This window comes from Myotis nattereri, assembly GCF_964212035.1.
Source record: "Myotis nattereri genome assembly, chromosome: 3".
Lineage (NCBI taxonomy): Eukaryota > Metazoa > Chordata > Mammalia > Chiroptera > Vespertilionidae > Myotis > Myotis nattereri.
In genome coordinates this window covers 46,036,198-46,057,968 of record NC_138077.1, presented here as the reverse complement: position 1 = coordinate 46,057,968, position 21,771 = coordinate 46,036,198, and the positions used below count along the sequence as shown (strand labels likewise).

General features: G+C 46.5%; 1 protein-coding gene across 1 annotated transcript; it reads left to right on the top strand.

Moving 5' to 3' along the window:
- Positions 1-13,288: 13,288 nt before the first annotated feature.
- Positions 13,289-16,876, top strand: RTP2 (receptor transporter protein 2; the record flags this gene model as incomplete). The annotated part of the gene is made up of 2 exons (XM_081085972.1): positions 13,289-13,452; positions 16,366-16,876. 2 exons carry the CDS (start codon positions 13,289-13,291, stop codon positions 16,874-16,876), a joined length of 675 nt encoding a protein of 224 aa, XP_080942098.1.
- Between the last annotated feature and the right edge of the window lie 4,895 nt (positions 16,877-21,771).

The window sequence follows — 21,771 nt, the reverse complement described above, 5'->3', positions numbered from 1 at the left end:
GTTCCCATTTCAGATATTAGGAAACGGAGGCAGGGACTCGGCCAACATCACCCAGCCAAGTAGTGGCTAACTAGTCTGATTTCAGACAACTGGTCATTGGTGAAACTTCAATCATTTTCTTTTCTTGAGGAAAATGAGCTATCTTTGGAATCCGGGCTCCCATTCCTCTCTCTGTGCCACTCATAGCAATAAGTGTGTTAAGCAGTGATAATAACATCTTGCATTTGTGAAGTGGTTATGCTTTTCAAAGCACTTTTGTATCAATGATCACATTAAATTCTCAAAGTCACCCTTCAAAGCAGAATTTATGGAGGGATGGAAACCGCATGCCCACCTCAGAAACTCCAGGATAGAGACAGTGCCCAAGAGTTACAATGGAACCAGGAGCCCATAAAAACACATCACACTGCACCTGCCCACAGAAGCTGCTCCACCAGAAACTTTGTCTCAGTCCCTGCTAGAGTCAGAACTTGGGTAGCCATATCTCATAGCATGTGACCACTCCTCTGACCACTAATTTGTCTAAGGATGGACAGTGCATCCAAGGCCAACCAACCACAGGCAGGTCTGTGGCCTATTATGTGTGGCATGTAAAGTGTTGCCTAAGGAGGGGATGCTAATATGTTGGGCCACCAAGATGGTCCTGGGAATTTTTTCTGAAACATAGAACCACCAGCCAGTCCAGTGTTTCTCAAATTTCATCCACTTGTCATCCATCTTCATGATTTTGCTATAGCATCTCACCTTGAATATATATATATATAATTTTTCTCTTGATCAACTCACATTTTAGATATATTTCCCCCAAGTATCAATTAAATAGCATTCAAAATAAAAATGTTCATTCATGTGCCTTCTCAAAATTGTTCTGTGTCCTACCGGAGGCATTTTGGAAAACACTAAGAGAATGAGACCAGGGCAGAGAAGCACAGAGAAGCTGACCTGTGGAGGGGGGGGGGTCGCATTAATGGCAGGACATTGGAGTGAGGTCCCCCAAGGAGGAGGCTTGGAACAAGGGTGACCTTCCAGTATCAAGTTCTAGGAAGCTTGTCATTGATTGAGGGATTCTGTCTGGTTTTAGGTTTCTAGAAGATTCCATTCATCTTCTAAACACTTCATAATAAGGTCCCTGCCTCTATTCCTACACCATAGTTGGCCTGGTCTGTGTGAGTATCTGTTTCTGGAACCAAAGAGCATAGTTTACTCAGGTGTCCAAGTCTCTGAGGTGTCTGCCACTGGGAAGACACTTATATACTCTTAAACTGAGTCTAGGCTCTTAATAATAAAGGCTGAGGTATGCTGTGATCCCTCCCAGGTAAGACCCCAAAAGTGGTCTACCCCAAATACCGTAACCACTTGAAAAGACAATGTTCCTCCAAGCCCCAGAGCAACTATAGGAAGCTTCTAAGAGGACTGCAGGAGCCCAGTCCCTGTGAGCATGCATGATCCAGTGTACAGGACCATACACCTTCAGTGAAGGAGAAGGAAGCCTCAGTGATTCCTAAGGAAGTGGCATTCCAGAAACACAGGCACTGAGGCAGGAGGGCTTTGCAGTCTAGGAAGGGGACCCACGGATCTTGGAAGCCTGAACTATTATAATACTCCCTAAGGCCCAGGGTTAACCTCTTAGTGAGTCTGACTCATTCAACAGCAATGACAGACTTCTCAGCACTTCTCAGAGAAGTGAGAAGGCTTCTGCCTGGTAAACCCTCAAAAACATACCAGTGTCTTTGTACACACCACACCCACCACTCATCATGTCCTTTTTCCCTGACTCTGCCCCACCACCCCTAGCCAGACATATCAACCGTCCTTCAGTATCAACCGTCCATGGATTTCCTCATCCTGGAAACCATCTGCACAGGTTTGTTGAAAGAAGCAGCGAGAGAGTGAGCGTGTGCTTTAGGGTCCCACTTGGTTTTATTGCTCCTCTGGCACCTAGGTTTTAGGAGGCAGTTCTCCCAGTGCAGTCTAGAATACCGCCACAAGGTGGCAGGGTAGGCCAAGCAGTGATGGCTAAGGCGCCGCTTTATCTGGTTCCAGGGAAGCAAGGTGGTGCAAATGGGGTCAGTGCTCTTTTTTCTAGTTGGCCTTCTATGCCTTTGTGCCAGTTCCCTTCCTCTAACCCTCTTCTTCATCTTGGTGAAGCCATCCAACGGAATTGGCTAGTGGTTTTATGGGATGTGATGTGAGGCCCTCTGGCGCCAAAACCTCTTCTTCGGAGACCTACTTGGGTGTGTAAATTTCCACTCTGAAAGTCATGCCTTTGAGTTTCAGGTTTGCAGTTCTCCTTGGAAATGAGGGGGGTCATATCTCAATTCTCAGGCAAAGGAGGCCAATCCAGAATAGAAGCCTGGAGGGAGGCAGGAGCTTGTGAGATGACAACAATAAGTGTAACTAACGTTACAGGTCACCAGTGGCTTTCATTTCCAAGAGCTCACCTAATCTGAACCACAATCTTGCCAGTTAAGGAAGTAAAAATCTCACTTGGTGGATGAAGAAGCAGATTCAGAGAGGAGAGGCTAGGCATGCAGGGCTAGTGAGTGGCAGGGATGGGAATGACTTGCAGTGAGGAGCTCAAATAGCCCGGATGACTGAACAAAAAGATGCTCCTATATTCATGCACCCAGGGCACAGCTTTTTAACCGAGCAACATTGTCTATGAAGAGAGTTTAGGATTTTAAAACTGAGATTCTCTTTCAGTCAAAATCTCAAATTCTGCCAGGCCAGTGTGGCTCAGTGGTTGAGTGTCGACCCAGGAACCGAGAGCTCACTGGTTAGATTCCCAGTTAGGGCACAAGCCAGGGTTGTGGGCTTGATCCCCAGAAGGGAACATGCAGGAGGCAGCCAATCGATGATGTTTCTCTCTCACTGATGTTGCTATCTCTCTATCCCTTCCCTTCCTCTCTCTCTCTCTCTAAAAATCATTAAAAAACATATATATTTTTAAAAAACTCAAATTCTGAATGTAGAGAGGAAGCCTCCAGGGCATGTCCTGTAGCTGCCATCTATGTCACAGTGTTTCCCTGAGCTCCGGATGCCTGGTACCAGGTGTGGACTGGCTGCACCATGGGCACCTCTCCGCTCCCCTTCCAAGTCTGTGGGGAGGGGGGTGCCCCCTGAGCTTTCCTCTCCTGTCATACTCAGTGACCCTGGATAGTTGTTGGGGGGAGGCATCATCCAATCCCTGCTGGCCACAGTGAGATCCAGGACAAACAGCTCTGGCCTGGATTAAGGTAACTGGCCTTGGGCAGGAAGCTTCTTCTTCCTGGCCTTCAGTTTCTGTCTGTAAATGAAAGGCTGCACAGGATGCTCTCAAAGGCCCCTCTGGAAACCACGACAGTGGCTTTTCTTGCCTAAGTAATCAACTGGGAGACAGGATGGGTGATTGCTCTCACTAGGAGTCCTGGGAATAGAAATCACTCATCAAAACCAGAGAGTTCAAATGCTGGAGGCAATTTCTCATCTACTCTTTCCAGAGTTTCCTGCATCCAGGTGACCAACATTCTCAGACCCCGGATTTGGAGCTTCCTTATACCTGCTTCCGATATTATCACAATTCAAAAGGTGCATACAAAATGACACTAGTTATCAAAAACTAACCTACCTAACAGTGCTCAAGGGGCCCAAAGTTCCTATATATTTAACAGTAACTTTGTTGATGTACAATGTTGTTGTTTTTTCTAAATAACATGTAGGGCTGTTTATGTACTTTCAAAATTAATATATATTAAATGCAGAAAAACGTGAGAGCTATGACAAAATAATACTAACATTGATTGAATGCTCACAATGTTCCAGGATATTTTTTAAAAAACTTTTGATTTTTAAGTAATTATAGGTTCTCAGGAAATTACAAAAATAGTAGAGAAGTCTTGTGTACCCTTCCCCACCCAGTTTCCACCAAGGGTAACATCTTACATAATTATAACACAATATCAAAGCCAGGAAGTGGCGTGGCTCAGTGGTTGAGTGTCGACCCAGGAACCAAGAGGTCACCAGTTCAATTACTGGTCAGGGCACATGCTCAGGTTGCAGACTTAATCCCCTGTAGGGGGTGTTCAAGAGGCAGCCAATGGATGATGCTTCTCTCTCATTGATGTTTCTATCTCTCTATCCTCTTCCTTTCTGTCTCTCTGAAGATCAATAAAAACATACTAAAAAAAAAAAAAAGCTAGGAAGTTGTTGCAGTTGATATAATCCACAAATCTTATTCAAATGTCACCATGTTTAGATGCACCCATGTGTGTGTGTGTGTGTGTTTGTAGATTCATAGAGCCACTATCACAATCAAGATACACAACTATCCCCTTCCCACAAAACTTCCTCATAGCCATCCTCTCCTCCTCCCTTCATCACTAACCCCTGGCAACCACTAATTTGTTCTTCATCAGTGTAATTTAGAAGCCTGTAACTGGCACAACTGAGCTTAAAATCTAGATCTGGTTCTAGAATCTGAAGCTTTAATTATAATAGTATAGTATCTCTCTAAATAGATTCAATATAAATGTTTAAAAACTAAATACAGGAAAGGATAATAAAGAAAGAACAGCTGTAGCCTCAGAAAATGTCAAATGATTGAAACCATACAGACTACATTCTATCAAGAAAACGCAATTAAGTTAAACATCAATAATAAAAAGGGAACTACAAAAATTCCATTTGTCTGTAAATTGAAGAAAACTTTGCCTCTGGACAACTGTGGGTGAGAGAAGAAGAGGGCAGGAGTCGGAGCAAGAGAACCAGCCAAGAGTTGATGGATAGGATGTCGCGCAGTGAAGGTGCGATTGTTTCAAGGCTGTAAACAATGGCAACACTACGCTGCCCTAGACTGAGTCCAGGAGGGCAGGGACCGTGTATTGGTCATCCCAACAGCCTCAGAGCCTCACCCGACTCTTGGCAGGAACAGGGAGTCAATAACTATTTGCTAATGGACTAAAAAAACAGACCCTGCAGTGGCCACTGCCTCCATCCCCTTGGTTCCGTAAGTACAGCAAAGCCAAAAGAAGCCGTGGGACACTGAAAGCAAAAGTAAACCAAAACCAGGACAAGGTGAGCAGACACAGTCTAGGTGCGCCAGTTACAGGCTTCTAAATGGGTGTCTGTGTGGGTCGGTGAGAGCACTTTCCTTTTCACGGTGCCCTCAGACACCAAAACCGCAGAGTGAACAGGGCTGTCGAGGTCAGCACTTTTGAAATTTGCAAATAGAAAATCAACGCCCAGGAAATGAAAGCGATTGATCTGGGTGAATACAAATTTGAAACAAGAACCTAGGTCGCCTGGCTCTCCACAGAGACCTTTATGCCAACTGAGTAGACCTTTGACAGTTCCAGAGAGTATTTCCTAGACTTCAGGAATCCCACAAGTCAAAAACTCAGACATATTTGCAAAGGCACTCTGACTTTTACTGGATTCACGTTTAGAGAGAATCCTAAGTTGCCAAAGCATGGCCTCACATCACAAATGAACCACTTTATCAACTTTTAATAAAGTTTCCTCCTTTGGGTAGTGATTTTCACATAGAGGCAGTGTTATAATGACAACAAGGCAGGACCCTGCTGCTGAGGTGCTGATGCTGGTGTCAGTGGGGGGGTAGGGGTGGGTGGGGGTGGGGGGGGTAACTCAGGAGCTACCACAGACTCACAAATAAGACTTCATGTCTCATAAATCATCACGTACCAAACTGGAAAAATACTGATGGTATATAACATTTTAAAGAGTTATAGAGATTAAAAAAAAAAATCATAATTTATTTTTTACCAAATACATTTTATAATCAAGTAAATTCTAAAGTTTTACCAATAACTTGGCCATAAAAATGAAGGTCAGAGAGAGGTAGGGTAAAAAGAAAGTGGAACTTTCATTTATTTGTTAACTAGAGGCCCAGTGCACAAAAATTTGTGCACTCGGGGGGAAAAGGGGGGGGGGTCCATCAGCCCGGCCTGTGCCCTCTCGCAGTCTGGGACCCCTCGGGCGATAATGACCTGCTGGCTTAGGCCTGCTCCCGGGTGGCAGAGGGCAGGCCCAATCCCTAGGTGCAGCCCCTGGTCGGGCTTAGAGCGGGGCCGATTGGGGAGTTGGGGCGCCGCCCCTGTCATGCACAGAGCAGGGCGGATCGGGAGGTTGTGATGCCACCCTCAGTCACGCTCAGGGTAGGGCTGATTGGGGGGTTGGGGCACCACCCCTTGTCACACTCAAGGCAGGGTCGATGGGAAGGTTGCGGTGCCACCCCCTGTCACGCACAGAGCAGGGCCAATCCGGGGCTTGGGGCGCTGCCCCCTGTCACTCACAGAGCAAGGCCCATCAGGGGGGTTGGGGCTCTGTACCCTGTCATGCACAGAGCAGGGTCAATCAGGGGGTTGGGGAGCTCCTCCTTGTCACGCACAGAGCAGGGCCCATCAGGGGGTTGGGGTGCCGCACCCTGTCACACTCAGGGCAGGGCCGATGGGGAGGTTATGGCTCTACCCCATCACACACAGAGCAGGGCCCGTGGGGGTGAGGGGGGGGTGTTGGGGCGCCACACCCTGTCACACACAGAGCAGGGACTATCAGGGGGTTGGGGCGCCGCACCCTGTCACACACAGAGCCCTGGGTGATCAGGGGGTTGGGGAGCTCCCCCCTATCAGGCACAGAGCAGGGCTGATCAGGGGGTTGGGGCGCCTTCCCCTGTCATGAACAGAGCAGGGCCGATAGGGAGGTTGTGGCCCAACCCCCTGTCACACACAGAGCCACAGGGCGATCAGGGGGTTTGGGCGCTGCCCCCTGTCACGCTGATCCCAGTGCTGGAAGGCATATTACCCTTTTACTATATAGGATAGAGGCCTGGTGCACGTGTAGGGGCCGGCTGGTTTGCCCTGAAGGGTGTCCTGGATCAGGGTGGGGGTCCCCACTGGGGTGCCTGCCCAGTCTGGGTGAGGGGCTGAGGGCTGTTTCCAGGCTGGCAGGTGACAGAAGCTCCCAACCACTCCTTTTTTTCTTTTTTTTTAAATTCTGGGCCAGCTTTAGCTCTGTGGCTCCTGCTCTTAGGCCTCCGCTGTTGAAAGCAGGTATCTGGTTTGTTTGGGTTCTATAATCAAAACAATGTATAACTCCAGCTCTGAGATCCCGGCTGGCTGAAAGCAGGTTTCTGGGGTTTTGTTTAGCTTCTATATTTGTTACAATGTTTCAAACTGCAGGCTCAGAGGCCGGCAAGGCAGGCAGGGAACGTTGGTTTCCTCCGTCACTGAAGCAAGCAAGCCTCATGTTAGTTTCAAGCTGCCTGGCTGCTGGCCGCCATCTTGGCTGGCAGTTAATTTGCATATCACCCTGATTAGCCAATGGGAAGGGTAGCGTTCGTACGTTAATTACCATGTTTCTCTTTTATTAGATAGGATATACTTTTGTTTGAAGTTTTACAATGAGTTTGGTGGATAATTGCATGTAGTCTGTGAGCCAGACTGGGTACAAATCCTGGAACTCTCACTTACTAACTATGTCAACCTGAGTAAATTACTTTGCCTGTCTGTGCCTCAGTTTACTTACATGTAAAAAGGGGAGAATAGTTATGGTATTGAGCTCATTGAGTTCTTGTGTGCTTAAATGAATTATTTTATGCCATGTAGTTAGAAACACTCATGATACAAAGTAAGCATCTATCACTATTAACTTTCATTATAATTAAGGTTTATTATAATTTTCTTCCCAACAAGTTTTTAAGATGAGGAAATAATTTGTTGTTTCTTTGCCCAATTCCTGGTGCTACAAGAACTGGATTGCAGTTTCTGCTGTTTCTTGCATCATATAAAGTTTCTTGGAAGAATGACTGGACTCCCATGTAGAAACTGCAGTTACCCATGAGTTTGGTGTAGTACTCTGACCAGTTTCCATCAATAGGTCCCCTGGACATTGAAACCATTCTGGACTAACCTTAAGGTTTCCTCACCCTCTTGGACTTTGCTTAATTGCTTTGCATGGAGTGACACAGATTAAGTAAGTCTTATGCCTCTTGTACCTACATGTCTACTTTATCATCACAGATTTTACTCCCTAGTGTAAATTGTTTTCAAACTCCTTCTTTTCCTGCCTACTAGCATAAATTCAGGTTAAGATTTTCCTGTCCTCCTGGAATATTATATTTTAAAAACCAGCTAGAAGATTTAAAGCACTTTGATGGAGGTATCCTGTGGATGTCTGTTCATTTGACAAATGCTGATGAACTAGTGCAGACTTAGAAGCATGAGTGGATCTAGTTCATGAACCCCCATTGGCGAAAATGGTCCATAGAACCTTTATTGACAATTTAAACTCCCTATCATTTAGTACATCTCCATCAGAGAAGAGTAATAACAGGTGAGGCCTGAGAGATGTGTGGGACCTGGATTATAAAGGGTTTTTTAATGTTGTGCAAAGAGTTAAGATTCTGTTTTAGAGGGAATGTGGAATCACTGAATTATTTCAAGCTTCAACCTGATCAGATTTGCATATCAATAATGGGCCTTAGCCTTAGGTTCTGATTACTTCTAGCTTCTTGCAAATCCAGACCCCTCTGCAGGAGGAATGGGAAGCACCTTTACTCTATCCAAAACAACTCCATAGAAAGTTCTGTTGTGCACTGCCAATTGAGATCTACTGAATCAATTTTTTTTTATGGAAAATCTATGATGATTTATTAGACATGTTGTGCTTTTAATAGTTAAACACTGGTAATAGTTGATAATAATCAAGAGTAAATTAATAGACTAACATTTTTAAATGTGTACTGTACTAAGTATAAAGTAAATAAACAATTAGGTAAGCTTGTGGAAAAGCTGCCAAGATACATAAATTAAGAAATACAAGTGTCTATCTAAGTTTTCTATATTTCTTTCTTTCTTTTTTTTTTTTACAGAATATTTGTTAAAGTTGTTTAATGTATAATTTCTCATTAGTCATTTTGGAAGTCCTTTATTGTAAAGATTATTATTTTGTTTGATAACAAACAGCAGCCATAGTGTCAGTGATTATTCAGGACCTCCACGTTGGATATATTTGACTTCTTGAGACACAGGTTTCCTTCTGTATTTCTGAGGTAATGTTTCTGAGGTAGTGTCATGAGAAATGGAGAAATAAATAGTTTATAACCTGGTAAGCAATTGATACTCAAAATTTAAATATTAAATGTTTTTAATGAGTTTATATAGTCAATAAAGCTTCTAAGGGCCATTTCCCCCAAATAGTTTTGTAATAAGTCAATGTTAAAACACCACTGGAAAATATCAGTGTGAATTGATGATGGGTCCCCCATCATTAGGTCAAAATAGAGTTTTCTGTGTATGTCCTTTACAACTCACGTTAAATGTGAATTCCAATAACACAGGAGCCATGTAATATGTGTTCACAGTGGGATGGAAGGGGAGCCCTGCTGCTCATAGCTTCTTGGAATCAGACTTATAGTCACAGGTCTAGAAGACTATTCTTACTGGTGCTATCAACTTAACACAATTGCTTGTTATCATAAAGAGGGGAAACACTGGATCTACCCAAACCTAGCCTCAAGGAGGATATCTAATGTTTTAAAAATTTTTTATTGATTTCAGAGAGGAAGGGAGGAGAGAGATAAAAACATCAGTGATGAGAGAGAATCATTCATTGGCTGCCTCCTGCACACCCACTACTGGGGATCAAGCCTGCAACCAGGCATGTGCCCTGATTAGGAATCAAACCATGACATGTGACCTCCTGGTTCATAGGTTGACACTCAACCACTGAGCCATGCTGGCTGGATGAGGATATCTAATCTATATAATAAAGAGCCAGCATCATAAGGACTGTTATGACTGAAGGCTGACCAGACAGGAAGTCAGTGCTGGGTTGCCATGGCGACCAGCACTGACTGGGGTGCTGCGGGAGCCCTGACCCAGCACTGACTGCCTAGGGGGCTGCGGATCAGGCCCAGAGAGACGCCTGCAGAGAGAGAGGCAGCATCTGATCCGTAGCCTCTGTGGTAGCCATTGATCAGAACTTGCCTCTCTTTCTCTCCCGGCCTGACCAACAGCCATGCCTCCATTTCTCTCCAGGCCTCCACCAGGGCTGCTGATCAGCCCTGCCTTTCTGATCAGGCCCCATTGATAGGCCCAGGGACATTGACTAGCATAGAAACTGGCCAATCAGAACAAAATCTGGGTCAACTGTGAGGAGCCAATGGCTGCCTAGGAGGTGGAGTTTTTAATGCTAACTGGCATAGAAACTGACCAATCAGAACCAAATTGGCCAGCAGAGGAGGGCAGTTGGGGGCATATCAGGCCTGCAGAGGAGGGCAGTTAGGGGTGATCAGGCAGGCAGGCAGAGGGGTTAGGGGCAATCAGGCAGGCAGGCAGGTGAGTGGTTAGGAGCCAGTGGTCCCATATTGTGAGAGGGGTGTCCGATCCACAGGGATTGGGTCTAAACCGGTGGTCAGACATCCTCCGAGGGGTCCCTGATTGTAGTGGGTGCAGGCTGGGCTGAGGGAACCCCCCCTTCCCCCATGCACGAATTTCATGCAACAAGCCTCTAGTTTTTAAATATATAAAATTCTACTTCACTCAGACATATCAGACATGTCAACCACTGTTTTGAGAAGCATCTATATGTTGGGGCTACAGATTGATATTGTGCTATAGCAGCTATAGTGATGCTACTTATAAACTCTTTCAATTGGTAAACTTGAAAAGGCTAACTTTTTTTTTTTTGACCCAAGATGCTTGTGGGAAAACATATTCCCTTCAGTAACAATGGCCGTTTTTTCTCAGAACTGGAGTGGGTTGAGGAAGCACTGTATACACCACCTCAAGATTATGTACTGGAATCTTTGGAGTAAGGGTACATATAATTTTCAAAATCCCCCAGGTGGTATCTACTTATCTCACCACCACCCCCCCCCCCACCCCCGCAACCCTTCATTACTTTTATACTTTTGGCTCCACATTGACATTCTCTGTATTATTCTAATAAGTAACATTTAAGTAATGGACATTTTACAAAAGTGTTTATTAACTCACATTCCAAATTGAAGAGGGGTTTAATTCTTTTATTCCTCTCTCCTTTGCTAATTTTGTTGGAAGAATGTAAGTTCATAGTATTTTATTTTATAAATGAATAAACATTCTTTTATTTCAAAAAGTGTCATACAGATTAAAAATATGGCAGCAACATATAACAAACCTGCCAGAGTGTGATGTGGCTACAGCTGAACACATTTATACCTTAGTGAGCTCTTAAATTGTGACTTCTGAAGCAACCCAGTGATATTTGCAGAAAACTGAGGTAGTAACTGTGTTCATTGATTGTTTCACAAGCAAGTTTGTTTCTTTAGAGAAAACAGGGCTGTTGTACAGAAAGATGAATTATATTAGTCTCTGCTTAGAGGTCTCCCATTCTAAATTAAACCTTACAGTAGGCCTAAGGGGGATTGCATCATTTGGGCAAAGACAAACAGATAAACCCTGACGATTCTCACCCTCTGTGTTTTTGTGGGTTTTTTTTTTTCCTTTGTCAATTTTTTTCTTTTCTGGGAATGATGGAATAGTATTTCTCAGAGATTTACTGCTAGAAGGTGCCTCTAAGCTCTGCAGTTCATTCCATTTCTCAGAATTAAGGGTCCCCCATCTCACTTGGGCTGGAAGCTGACTGCTGAGAGTGCCCCCATGAGGGTTGAGCAGCCCAGTCCTGAGGCCTCTGCCAATTCATTTTCCGTTTCTGAACTTCAGATGTCGTAATTCAATGTCAGGAGGGTTAGATTAAGAGATAGAGAATTCAATGAAGAAATTGGATTTTTTTTAAAAAAATGAAGATCCTTTCTAGAGCTCTCAGTCAAGGGCTCTAAGACACAGTTTTGTCTTTTCTGAGGTCTTCAGCCCAAACCTAATTTCTCCATTCCCAGAGAAAAATCCAATAGTCTTGTCCCCGATTTCACTCCATGCAAAAACCACTTGGGTGCAAGTGCCATGGCTGGAACACAACAGTGCAAACTGCCCTTCTGTTTCCCAGCAACCCTTTTCAATTCTGCATGACCTGCACTCTGTGTGCCTCCACATGTCTGGGGACCAATTTCCAGCTTAAAGAGCCATATGATGATTGCAAGTAAAGGAAGCCTTAGATGCCATGTAGCACAGCATCCCCTGTGCAGGTGAGAGGAACGAAGTCCATGGAGGGAAATAACTAGATCTTAAGGCCACACAGATATTGGAGCAGACTTGGAATTAGCTGCCAAATAGACTGGCCTTTACCCAGCTGAGACTGCCTCCCTCCCTCTTGGGATTCTGCCTTCATTTGGATTATGCAAATTTGGGGGCAAGTTCCTTCCTAATCCCTAAAGTCTTTAAATTGGGCATCGGGGAGCTGTGGGCTCCTATTGCCTGGCCTCTTGTAGCAGCAGCACAGGCTGCAGGACCCTGCAACACAGAACAAATGTGTTCCTCTAGCAGCTGCCTCAGTGAGGCCTGGGACCAGGAACGAAATATGAGTTTTAACAATTCTATGACTCTATGAATCTAAAATGTTATTGCTGTGCTTTTCACAGCAGGTTAAATTGCATTCCATCTCACTAACTGGTCTGAGATCTCCCCAGGCAAAAGGACCTTGTCACTTCTTTCTCAACCCCTATGCGTTAGGAGCTCAACAGTACTGTAATGAATGAACAAATGAACTTCATTTTGGAAGGCCTGGCTCTGAGTGTTGGTTGAGCTACCAGAGCTGTGTAAACCTCAATTTCCTGATTTAGATGAAGGGGAACTAATCCCTGCTTTGTCCTGCACACAGGTCAAGCAGTTAATGTCTGGCACATGGCAAATGATGGTCCAAGCACATCTAGGATGTGGGGGCTTCAAGTTCTGCATCTCTCCATCCCTGTTTCTTATTGGCTCCCTAGGGTGACATAGTTGCCATAGCACATGATGTGGAGAATGCCTGGAAGGATGATGAAGGAGGGCCACTGAATTGTCTGCCTCCTGGAGGGCCCTGGAGGCCAACGTGAGTTTGGTCTGGACTGAGCCTCTCACCCTGCTTGCTTCAGTTAGTTAGTGTCAACACCCAGCTCTTCTTCCCAAGCTCAGCTCAGGGCTCTGGACCTCTCCCTTGAGACTTCTCTCCTCCCCAGCCCTGGCTTTTGGTGCCCCACCCAGCTGCCATGGCAACAGGCTCCAGGGTGACAACGGAGGTTGCTGGGTACTGTTTCCTCCTGGTCCCGGTGATGCCGATTTTCAGACCACAGAGACTGAACTTCTCTGTACCTACCTGGGCTCCTGCTGTGTTCTCACTCAGGTGGAGCTCAAACTCCCGACCTGCCCACAGGGTCATGTCTACCAGCCTGACCACTTGTGAGTGGAAGAAAGTCTTCTATGAGAAGATGGAGGTAGCGAAGCCGGCAGACAGCTGGGAGCTCATCATAGACCCCAACCTCAAGCCCAATGAGCTGGCCCCTGGCTGGAAGCAGTACCTGGAGCAGCATGCCTCAGGCAGGTGAGAGGCCAGAAAGGAGGGAAGCATTCCTGGAGCACAGCCCTGGGCACCTTCCAGGCAGAGGCAGAGAGAGATGTGTGGAGCCTCATCCTGGTGTCAGGTCAGGGAAGGGGCAGAGAAGGAATGCTGGGTAGGTGAAAGAGGTCTTGGTTCTAATCCCAGCAGTACCACTGACTCCCAGGTGGCCCTGCAGGTTGTGTTCTGTCTTTGAGTTCTGTTTTCCATGGTAATTGAAGAGCTGTAATATCTTTAATGCCCCTGCAATCTCTGACATTTTAAGTGTTTTCTTATTTTCATAATCTCTTTTTTTAAAAAAAATATATTTTATTGATTTCCTACAGAGAGGAAGGGAGAGGGATAGAGAGTTAGAAACATCGATGAGAGAGAAACATCGATCAGCTGCCTCCTGCACATCTCCCACTGGGGATGTGCCCGCAACCCAGGTACATGCCCTTGATCGGAATCGAACCTGGGACCTTTCAGTCCACAGGCCGACGCTCTATCCACTGAGCCAAACCAGCTTCAGCTTCATAATCTCTTAAAGAGCGGTGGGAACTGAGGGGAGGAGGCCATGAGGTCACCAGGGAAAGCCTTAGCTTAGGGATGGGGAGTCTGTGCTCTAGTCCTAGGTATGTCCAGTCAGCTCAATCCAATTTGATTTGAATACAAAAACATTCATTGGCCACTTGCTATGTTCTATAAACTGTACACTTGGGCAGGTCACTTTCCCTGTCTGGGTCAGTGTTCATATTTGCAAAAGCAGGGGTTGGCTTAATGACCAATTAAGTGCCTTCCAACTCTATTATTTATGGGTCTGTCACAAAAAGACTTAGCTTTGGGTAGGACTTCCCTTAGGTTTGTAGGGCCTAGCATTGCATAGTTTATAGGAGACCTGTTTCTCCCATAGGCCAAGGAGACGTGTCCATCTGAAGCCCACATGCCTCGCCCTCTTCTATACCGTGATTTGATATTGGGACCACAGAATTCCCTGCCCAAGCGCCTGAAGCTCATCTCAGGGGTCTTAGCAAGCTTCTTCCTTGGGTCCATCGATTCAAAGACAGGAGGCTAACAGGTGGCTATGTTCTAGGAATTGGACACACTGGCTGGATGTTCAGACATGTTTATATATGAAGCCCCTCAGAAGCAGCATGATGCGAAGGGTGGGAACAGGAGGTAGACTGTGAGTTGGGAGCTTGCATTTGTATTCTTGCTTCAAGACCTGTAAATGTCAGAGTGAACCTGTCTTTGACAGAGGCAGAGGTTGACTGGTTCATTTCAATTCAAATCAATTTAAGAGACATTTATTGGACACCTGTTATGTGCTGGGTCCTGACTGTGTTTTTCTTTCTCTCAGTGCTTCTGTTTCATTTCAGAAAAATGAAAGGCTGATGATCCTGAAGGTCCCCTTCTGCTAGGTCTGGTATTTTGGGATTAAGATCTGAGGTCTGGCTTGAGGGAGAGGAAACAACTCTGGATTGGCTTGATTTAAGAAAGTGTGAAAGGAGGCTGAGAACATGAAGCTTCTGAGCTGGCTGGTGGAAGGGGTGCAAAAGACTGGAAACTTGGGCACAATGACCCAGGAGTTTAAGGGCTGAGCTCCTTGCCTCAGGGATCAGCTGGTCCTATTCCAAGCTAGTGGCCTGTGTCTCCCAGCTGGCCTCAGGCAGGGCTGGAGAACTGCTGCTCTGTCCTATTCTGTGCATGGGCTCACTCTACCTCTAAGCCTTGGGACACATGAGTCCTGATGTCCCATAGCTCTGGCCAGCATCGAGGTAAAGGTCCTTTGGCTCAGGACCACTTGGGCTGCTCTCCCTGCCAATCCCGCTTGGGCGGTGATAGGTACTGATCTGTGCTTTGTGGTCCGTGGACTGAAGGGGTCAGGGGCAGGTTTGGCATCACCTCTACTCCACAGCCTGGACTATGTGGTGCTTGGTGGTATCTGTTGGATTGAATTGAGTCCCTCATCAGAGGTCCTTCAGGGCCAACATATAGGGGGCCCAGAGAGGGCCAATAATGAGGGAAGATTCAGCCCAATAGATCCTTGCCTGCCTGTAAAGCCTTTGGGACAGGGGCCTGGTAGAGATTCATCCCAGGGGTAGAAGGAACTTTCCTGGAGGTGATGAGTGCATTGGGCGGGGGTTGATGGAGTTGGGCTTGGCTAGATAAGGCCCAGGCCACTTCTCTTCGTGTTTCCTGAGGCTGGGACTCCAGGGAGCTCAGGGTAGACAACATGGTGAGTGTTCATGTATGCATGTATGTGGTGAGGAGACAGAGCAGGATCCACTTTCCCACTCTCTACTGTAGAGCGGAGTGGGACCTAGGGGTGATTTGTCAAGAGACAGAGAGTGTTCTTTGTAAAGGAGCAGGGACCAAACTCTGCAGTGCTCTTCCTGCTGGCCTATCACCCCTCCACCCGACCATCCGGTGGATTCTTGGTGGTCTGTGCTTGACAAGGTTAGAGGAGTGTCCTCTTCTCCCTGGAGCAGGTAGGCTGCATGAGTGAGACGTGCTGGTCATCTCCCTATCAGAGTCACGGGAGGTCTGACCCTCCTTATTGGACACGGTCACCCTGAATTTCACAAATGAGAAATAAGGCCCAGATTAGGGGAGTATAACCATTGTGCAGCATCCAGGTGCATGTCCTGAGTGCATCAAGCTTAGGGGAAGCTGAGTCCACCAGAGAGCACGCAGGAGGCAGGCTGGAGAGCACAGCTGGAAGCCAGACTCCTGAGGAACTGTGCTGCTCCAGTCTCCTGGGGAGCCTGCCTGAAGCGCTGAGGAACCCAGGGGGCTGTAAACACTCTGCTTCTACCTACAGGCCCAGGCACACAGGCCCTTCCTTTCCGGAGTTGTCCAGGGCAAGCTGCCGCCAGGAGAGAAACCCATCTTCATCCCTCTCTCCCACCCCCGCAGGTTCCACTGCTCCTGGTGCTGGCACACCTGGCAGTCGCCCCACGTGGTCATCCTCTTCCACATGCACCTGAACCGCGCCCAGCGGATGGGTTCAGTGCGCATGCGCGTCTTCAAGCAGCTCTGCTATGAGTGCGGCATGGCGCGGCAGGAGGAGTCCAGCATGCTGGAGGAGAACATCGAGAGCCTGGTGGACAACCTCATCACCAGCCTGCGCGAGCAGTGCTACGACGAGGACGGTGGCCAGTACCGCATCCACGTGGCCAGCCGCCCGGACAGTGGGCCGCACCGCAGTGAGTTCTGCGAGGCCTGCCAGGAGGGCATCGTGCACTGGAAGCCCAGCCAGAAGCTGCTGGAGGAGGAGGCGACCTACACCTCTGGTGCCTCTAAGCCCATGCTCCAGGAGGGCTCGGGCTACAGCTTCTTCTCTCTCCGCTGGTGTCTCTTCTGGGCCTCTCTCTGCCTGCTCATTGTCTACCTGCAGGTCTCCTTGCACGGCTCTGTCTTCCTTTAGTGCAGCTGGCTGGGGCGGGAGAATGGTGCTTGCAGGGAGTGGCTGGTGGGGGAGACACGGTCCTGGTCCTGATTCTGCTACAAATTCAATATATGATCCCGGACATCTCAGTTACTTTTCTGGACCTCCATTTATTACGGCAAGCTGCCGCTAGGAGGTTTGCAGAATGAGAGGTTTGCTCTAGTCTAGGAGATACTTAATGGTCCTTTTATTAAAATGTACAGTGATGGGGAAAGGGGAGAAGAGTACTAAACCTACAGGGAGGGATCGTCTCTCTCCAGCCCCATCTTTTACCCTGCCTTCTAATTTATGTCCATATTCCACACCCCACGAGGACCCCTTTATGTCCTGTCTTGTCCCTACCTCACTCTCAAGCTTGTCTTCAGCTATTTCGGACCATCTTGCCATGGTTCCCCTTGGAGAAGTCAGTGGCCCCACTCAATGCATCTTCAGTCAATAGTCAGTGTGTCTTTGTCCAGCCTAGGGATCTTCAGGTGACAGTGTGGCTGAGTGTCTTCATTAAGGGGAGGCCATGGTTACAGGGAAGCAATAAAGACAGTGCCTCTCTCCCAGCACCCTCCCCGGAGAGCCTGCAAAGGCTTAATTTTTTACTCTGGTACTAACATTTGCTTGGTTGTAATTATTTAGAGCTGCACTGTGCAGTGTGTTAGTCACTAGCCATATGCGACTGTTTAAATTAATTAAAATAAAATAAAATGTAAAATTTAGTTCCTCAGTTGCAGCAGCCACATACCAAGTGCTTAGTAGCCATATGTGGCCAGTGGTTACCATATTGTACTGTGCAGGTATAGAACATATTCACATACATTTCTATTGGACAGCACTGGTTTAGAACTTGAAATTCCCACTTAAATGTAGGTGGATTCCTAAAATGAGAGGTAGGTACAGGTTTAAAAGTGCATGTGAAGCCTCTGGGTGCAGGGACAGCCATAGTGGGGTCCTGTAGAGATACACAAATAAATACTAGTATGTAATGTCTGTGCTTCTGGCTGATAATTGATTAGAATCTGTGGGTCTCAACATTTCTTGAACTTATTTCCTGGGGAGACATTGAAATTCACTGCAAGATAATGACTCTGTGTGTGTGTGTGTGTGTGTGTGTGTGTGTGCTCTTGGTTTGGGACTTGGAGAATATATTCCTGTTCTACAGAAATGTGTGATCTGTGGGCACCACTGCTTAAACAGGATATAGTGTGTGACTCTGCCGTCCTGTGTGAAAATACCTTGTAGCAGGTTCTACAGCTGTCCTAGATCCTGGGGACAGTGAGGGAAGGGGCAGATCTGTGAACGAGGAACTTCCAGGTGACAGTGTCTCAATTCAGGGGAGGTGATGACTAAGGGGAAGCATGAGCAGTAAAGACAGCACTTGTCCCCAACCCCTTTTCCTTTGCCCAGTTCATGAGACCACCCCATTAGGGAAAATGCATTTGCTGTGCCCATTCCCTCAGGCATGGCTGTGACTTGGGCAGTTTGACTCATGGTCTGGTGTCATATGACCTGGTATTTATTATTGTCTGGAAGAGGAAAAAGAAAACTCTTATTCACACCCCACATTGTTCCCTGATAGTCACATCTTTCTGTAGCCCACCGTTAGAGCCTCAGCCCCAAGTGGGGTCTGAGTACTGGAGATGAACGTCAAGGCTGTTGTGTCTGGCTAGATGTGTTCCCAGAGATGAAATGCTTTGGGCACTGTGTCACACTTGCCCACCAGGTGTGCAGCCTAGTGCTGGGGTCCAACCCCAGCGGGTCCAGGGGTCCCCAAAGGTGTGGACGGAGTCGGCGAAGAAGGAATGACACGGAGACAGCGTTCAGTTGATCAGCAGCCTAGCCAGGATTTCCAGCCAAGTTCTGGTCTGGATCTCCAGCGAAGTTCTGTTTAGAATCTCCAGCCAGGTTCTGTGTCCATGGTCTCTTGGTAGGTTCTCCAGCCAGGTTCTCCAGGTTCTCCAGCCAAGTTCAGTCACCAGGTTCTAGTCAGGTTCTCTTGCCAATTTCTGTAGTCAGGTTCAGTTCAGGATCTTTTGCCATGTTCTCTCCAGCGAAGTTCTTCTGTCTCTAGGTTCTGTGTAGGTTCTGTCTTCTTAGTTCTGTGTGTAGGTTCTGTCTTCTTAGTTCTGTCTTGTTACATCTGTATTTATACCAGTTGATTCCAATCGTATCATTCTCTATTACAAAGGTTAGGGCGTTTCTTATCTCCATTCCAGGGAGTAAAGATTATGTAGCTTAAGTGTGATTGTTTGTAGTTAAAGTGATTAACTACCCGCCTGGCACTTAGTTAAGGAGTTTTATTCCCTCCCTAACTTCAGGGGAAAATCCCTACCTGGGGAAACAACCTTTCTCAGAGACCTTGGTTAAAACACATAGTGCCAAAGAAGGTGAGCAAACATATTAAGAACAGTATGCCATATATGCCAGGTCCCTTGAAACAGCAAGCATGGACCAGCTCCCGGCAGCCTAGCTTTTCTCTTCTCCAGTTCTGGCAGGGGGATTCTGGTGGCTTATCCAGTTTCTTCTGTGGACCTACAAGGAGGTGGGCAATCTGGAAGAATCTACCTTTGTCTGGGTGGCCAGAAGAGCATCAGGCTGGAGCATTTGTGAATGAGCAGGCATGTGAGGTGTGTTCCCCTTTGTCAGCCACAGAAAATGCTCAGGTAGGCCGGTACAGAGTATGTGCCTGAGGGGCGTTGCTCAACTTCAGACACCTGGTGGCTTCTGAGAAGATAAACATCAGGAGCTCAGGGATCAAGTTGTCTCCAGAGGACTGTCTGTGCCCTGCTCTGGTCCACACGGGGAGTCTGAAAGGGACATGAAGGGACAGGAATGGGATGTAGTGAAAACATCTGGTACTGACATTGTTTGTGGGACTAGGGATAGGGGCAGGCATCAAATGGGTCAGAAAAGCTGAGGCTTCTGAATTAAGACCTAGGAGTTGACGGATGATGTGCCACTGAAAACGAAGTGACAATAAGTAGGTGAAATGAGATGAGGCCTAAGAAAAATTCCAGAATATAAACATACTCTCCTTTTTCATCAGCTCATTCTTCTCATACCTCTACCTACTGAACTAAAATGACCCTCCGCTGATTCCACATCCTCTCTAACTATAGCCATGTAATGTTTTATTCCTTCAAAGCCAACTTTCTCAAAAGATTACATTTCTCTCTACCTCTTATTTTTTCCTTAATTCATGGAAATCTCACTTCCCGGTCCCTGAAACTCACCCCTTCCTCATTGCCCAACCACTGGCCACTTTTCTGTCTGTATCTCACTTGGTCTTGCTGTTGCATTTTGCATCATCTTCTTGAAGATGCCATGACCGCACTTGCTCCTGGCTCTCCCACTCCTGTTTTTTCTCCACTGTGATAATCTTTCGCTCACCATCCCTTATACACTGGTGTTTCCGGGGAGTCTCTGACTCTGCTGGTTTTCCCTCAGTAACATATACCCATTCATGGCTTACGTTTCCACTGCATATGAATTCTGGGTTGTTGTAGTTCCTCTAAGCATGTCTGATGAGCTTTAGGCCCCCAGACCAATTGACCTCCCCCTGGGAGTATCCTCAGCATGACCAGAGCTGATCTCATTATTTTTCCATCCAAACTTGCTCCTCCTACTTCTCAGAAATCTGGGAGTTATTTTCTGACCTTCTCTCCCCACCCTACACCACCATGATGAATCAGTTGCCCTGTCCTCTTGATTGTTCTTCCCAAGGACCTCTAGGATTGGTTTCCTTTCTTTCCTTCCTGTTTACTGCTGCCCAAATGCATCATTTTTGTGCTTTGCCTCTGTAGCCTTCTTAATGGTTATCATTCCTGTAGGTTCCTCCCTTACAGCCCACCTTCCACTATCCTGGGGTGGTTTTCTAAAAATCAGATATGAACAGCCCACCCCCCTCCTAAACTCTTCCAGAGCTTTTTCCTGCTAATGGTAACACCTAAGTCTCATTAGCCAGGCACATCTCATTTCCTAGAAATAATACTATAGAAGATTTATTGAGAAGGTGCTCAATAAACATTTGCTATTACAATAATTTACTGTGTGTGAAGTGCTGTGCTAAGAGCTTTTTGTGCATTGTCTCAATTAGTTCTGAAAACCACCCTTTGAGGCAGGTACTATTATATTATCTCCATTTTATGGCTGAGACTTACAGAGGTTTAGAAACTGGTGCATGATGACCCAGTTATTATGGCACAGTGCTGAGGCTGGAATTCAGGGTCTTTCTGATTCCAGAACTTAAGTTTTCAATCACTATGTGATCCTGCGACTTGGGCTAAGCCCGTGCTCATCTAACCCTGATGCCAGCTCTCCTGGAACACATATCCCAACCGGCTTTCAACTGTTTTATCTTCAGTGTCAGTTGGAGCACTCGTCCCATGTGAAGCCTCTTTCACAGCCCAAGGCAGCGTTAGAATAGCACCACCTTGAGGCTACCTCTGCTATTGCCCTTATTATATTGTATTGTCACGCTTGTGTGCATGTGTGTCTGTCTACCACTGTTGGTTATTTTTCATCGTCTGTCCCCAGAAGGGTTGACTGACTAAATTCTTGTCTTGTATGCCATATTCTCTATCACACCTGCCCCCCAGCAAGAATCATCCTGTGTATATTTCATGTACATGGTATCCCCAAGCTGGAAGTGAAGAAAATACTGACTTTGTGCCAGCTATGATGTATAACTTCCCTTTAATAATAACCTATGAAACAGGCACTCTTACTATCCACACTTACTGAGGGGAAACTAGGGTTTAGTGAGGTGTCAAGTTTTGTAATGTTTGTGAGCTGGTTAGTTTTAATCTGGTATGGGAGTCCAGCCTGCCAAGAAATGAAGAATTAAATAACCCTGTTTGGGAAAAACAAACAAACAAAACCTCATA